This window comes from Echinops telfairi, unplaced genomic scaffold, assembly GCF_000313985.2.
Source record: "Echinops telfairi isolate 266 unplaced genomic scaffold, ASM31398v2 ScPeMD7_443;HRSCAF=831, whole genome shotgun sequence".
In the NCBI taxonomy this organism is placed as follows: Eukaryota; Metazoa; Chordata; class Mammalia; order Afrosoricida; family Tenrecidae; genus Echinops; species Echinops telfairi.
In genome coordinates, this window is record NW_022104341.1 from 7926226 (window position 1) to 7930278 (window position 4053).

Below are 4053 nucleotides of genomic sequence, written 5' to 3' on the forward strand. Positions count from 1 at the left end.
TAACAATTGCCATTTCCATAGTCTTGTGATGGTCATCTTTTGCTTTCTCTCTCATCAGGGAATTTCAATCCTAAATCTAAGGGTTGGTTACAGGGAGTTTTGAGGTAGGTCCCAGTTTGTTCAATCAGGCTTTCATGTTGAGTCCTTCAGGTGTGACCCATGGAGGATGCCATGTTCCCTGCAAGTTCAGCGTCTAAGGTCATCATAGTGCTTTGTCCATGGAGTAGTTCACTGAGGGTTGGGTAGAAACTTATTCAAAGTGATTACTCAGGAACATGGAACAACATTTATTCTCCCCTTAGGTTCCCTACAATTATTCTTCATCATCCCTTCCCAATGTGAAGTGGCTCCTCCCGATTTACCCATCATCCACACCAAAAGAAATATAAATGCCTCTGAAATGTACATGATCCCTTCACCTGGTCTTCACTTGATTTTCCATTAAGGTTCTCCTCTCATTCCTGAGGGGGAGCTGTTGATTTGTCTTGTCTTAATGATGTGTAGCATCAAGTGGATGGTCTTTTTCCTTCTCTTCCTTCTCGAAGGAGTGACCTCCATTGATTTGAGGTCTCCTATTTTGAGGTGGTTCTTATGAAGTGCACCTAAGTAGGGGTGGTGCCTGGTTCATAGCTGGTGGGTAACCTTTCTACCCTTTCTTTGGATATTGGTCTCTAAAATTTGTTTAATTGGTGTTTCTCCCTATATTCCTGGACTCACAATATTTGTACTTGTATGATTGACTAAAAGCAGGTCCTTCCATGTGATACTGTGTTTCATGCTTTCATCACTGTTTTTTAGGAATGCATAATGTTCCATTGGTGCATGTACCATAGTTTTGGGGTTTTTTGTTTTAGATTTCATAAGGATTTAAAAGAAATCATTTTATAGGAGGCTTGTACAACTCATCACAATCTATACATACAGCCATTGTGTCAAACACATTTGTACATTTGTTGCCGTCATCATTTTCAAAACATTTTCTTTCTACTTGAGCCCTTGGTATCAGCTCCTTTCCCCCCACTCCCTCCCTTACAAACCCTTGATAATTTATAAATTATTATTCTATTCATGTCTTATACTGACTGATGTCTCCCTTTTCTGTTGTTCATCCCCCATGGAGGGGGTTATATTTAGATAACTGTGATTGGTTCCCCTCTCTCCCCCCACCTTTCCCTTACCTTGCTGGTATCGCTACTCTCATTATTGGTCCTGAGCGATGAGGGGTTAGGGGAGCGGGGTGCCTGGTGTAGAAATACCCAAGGCCCACCTGTTATACAGGCTGGTGGGGAAGACAAAGGAATCTTTTCTTTCTTCTCCAAGTGTCTTGTACATAATGAGGCTCCACTGACACTCCAGGACTCAGCTCATCTTTTTATTAGTAGCTGAACACATAACCCTCTGGGCTGCTGAGGACTCCTTAGCCCATCTTATCTTGCTCATACTTTGAGCTCCTTGAAGCCAGGCCTTGATCTCATTCAAATATCTTCAGAACTTGGCAAGACCAGGATTGGAACTCTTGTTGAGTAGCCTAAGGCCTACAGCCCCTTAGCTTATCTTCTGTTTTCTTTCAATTAGTCCATTGTCCTTATGGCCCCCAGCAGAGCCAAACCCTATCTCATAAAACCCCATTCACCTCTCTGTTCACAAAGAAAGTTGAATCATTCCTAGCCTTTGGGAAAAAGTTCTGAGCCAAGTTAGCTATGTGCCTATTCTGTGGCAGCTGATATGTCTCAGGAGGAAGGAAGCTGAGGACCAGTCCATACTGTCAAGCTCCTAGTGGTGGCTAGGGTGCAGCCAGTGGTAGTAACGAGCTGCAGCACCAGGCCCAGCAGGAAGCAGAACCCACCCACAGACAGCAGAATCTCCAAGGGGATCCCGCGAGTTAGCCAACTTTTGTGAGCCACCCAGGTTCCCACCAGGAGGCTACTGTCACTCATGAGGAACATCAGGTGGATGGTGCTCAGCCTTACATACAGCCTTCTAACCACATTGAACCAGGAGAAATAGAGGGTGGTGGTCACCATTGCCTGGTAGAGCCACTTGGAGACAGGGTCTGGAATAAAATCTGTTCCCTGAGCTAGACCCAGAGTAGCAGCAGCAGCCACAAGCAAAGGAAGTGCAGGGCCATGTATGGGGGTGGGGGCAGAGAGCTGAGAAGAGGGCCATGACCAGGACTTGGGGCCACAGCAGTAGCATATTCCACAAGAAGTAGATCCTGGTCCCAGGAGGGGGTTCAGAAGGCAGGCAGGTGCCCAGGGCCCAGTGGTAGTACAGCAGTACCCATGAGATTCTCAGGAAGGACACACAGATGCCAACCCCCTGATAGCACTTGGCCTGGCCACTCTGCAGCACAATGGTACAGTGGCTAGTACCAGTGTCAGCTGCAGCAGCGTCTCCAGGAAGGTCTCAAAGAGCCACAGCATGCTGATGTCTAGGGAGAAGAAGTAGGCTAGGCCAGATCAAAGTCAGTGGGGGATCTCCTGTGGCCACACCAACAGCCCCTGCTGGAGCCTCTGCACACACAGAGGCTCTTCTAACCTGCCCTATAGGGTAACTATGAGTGGGCATTGATTCAGTGGCAGTGAGTATGGTTCCTTAGGCAAAATTCAAACAGTAAAGCTTCCTCACAAAGACAAGATCTGGAGAGAATCTGTCCAGGTAGCCCAGCTGTAGGAAATGCAGCCATTCCAGACGGCCCAACGAGTGTGCCCCATGTAGGCTGGAAGGTTGGCAAGCAGCCAGATCTAGGTGAATAGCTGTAGTATGACTGAGGCGAGGCCCAGCAACTCTAGCACCAGTGCTACACACAGGTAGAAGCTGCAGAGCACATACTGGTCAACGGCCACAGGTAGGTGCCCAGGATCAACAGGAAGGCCAGTGCCCAGTATGCCCAGGATCAGGTCCCAAAGGAGGGTGGTGCGAGAGAGCAGGAGATGGCCTGCCAGCCTCTTCCCAACCCCTCTGTCTCCTTGGAGGCTCCTGCCTGCCCCGCAAACACCAGGGTCGCCGTGTGTACCATAGATTTTTTTATCCATTGTTCCACTGTTGTGCATTTGACTGCTTTCAATTTCTTGCATTTGCGAACTGTGCAGCTATAAACATGGGAGAGCGTACATCTCCTCTGTGTCTCTTATTCTTTGAGATATATACCTAATGTGGCATTGTTGTATCATATGGGATTTAAATTCCTAGTTATTTTAAGTATTATCCTATTGTTTTCCATTGTGGTTGTATGCATTTACAAGTCCACAAACAGTGTATATGAGTTCTATTCGCTCCATAACTTCTGCAGTATTTGTTATTGTGTTAGTTCGGGTAGACTAGAAAACAAATCCATAGAAACTCAAATGTGTATAAGAAAGAGTTTTACATATAGGGTAATTGTACATTAAGAAAGCTGATACAAAGGGCTCAAGCAGAAAGAAAATATTTTGAGAATGATGGCAACAAATGGACAAATGTGCTTGACATAATGGATGGATGTATGGGTTGTGATAAGAGTTGTACGAGCCCCAAATAAAATTATTAAAAAAGAAAAAAAAAGAAGCATCCCAGCCCAGTCCAGTCCATAAGTCTGATATTAACCCACATGTCTGATACTGATCTATACAGTCCTCTTCAGACTCACGAAACACATGCAAGGATCCCAAGTGCAGGACGGTCACAGGTCAGTGGGTAGAAAGTCTTTGGATTCAGTGAACGTGTAAGCATCTCAGCATTGGCATGGATCTCCACGTGGCTTTTCCAGCACCCAGTGCTGCATTAGGGTAGGTCCATGTGGCTTCTCCTCAGGGATGTCTTGCAGGGAGTCAGCCTTGTCAGTAGAGATTCTCCAAGGGAGTGACGAGCGAGAGAGTGAGCGAGAGTATCTCATCTCCAAGGAGGAAAATCTCTGAGTTCCCAGAATTCTCAGGAGAAGGCCTTGCCCATACAGAGGCCTCATTGGCTATGACCTGATTGACAGACTGGACTCCACTCCTTCACTCTTAATCCTCTCAAGTCCCAAATTGACACCAGATTATGTAACTACCACAGTTGTTTTGTTGTTTTTTA

The 4053-nt window shown here is 46.2% G+C and overlaps 1 protein-coding gene across 1 annotated transcript; it reads right to left on the reverse strand.

Moving 5' to 3' along the window:
* Positions 1 to 1615: 1615 nt before the first annotated feature.
* On the reverse strand, positions 1616 to 3077 carry XKR8 (XK related 8). The gene is given in 8 exon segments (XM_004699551.2): positions 1616 to 1749; positions 1752 to 1808; positions 1811 to 2080; positions 2083 to 2131; positions 2134 to 2355; positions 2358 to 2528; positions 2635 to 2729; positions 2732 to 3077. Coding segments are annotated over 8 exon segments (1344 nt in total).
* Positions 3078 to 4053: the final 976 nt, after the last annotated feature.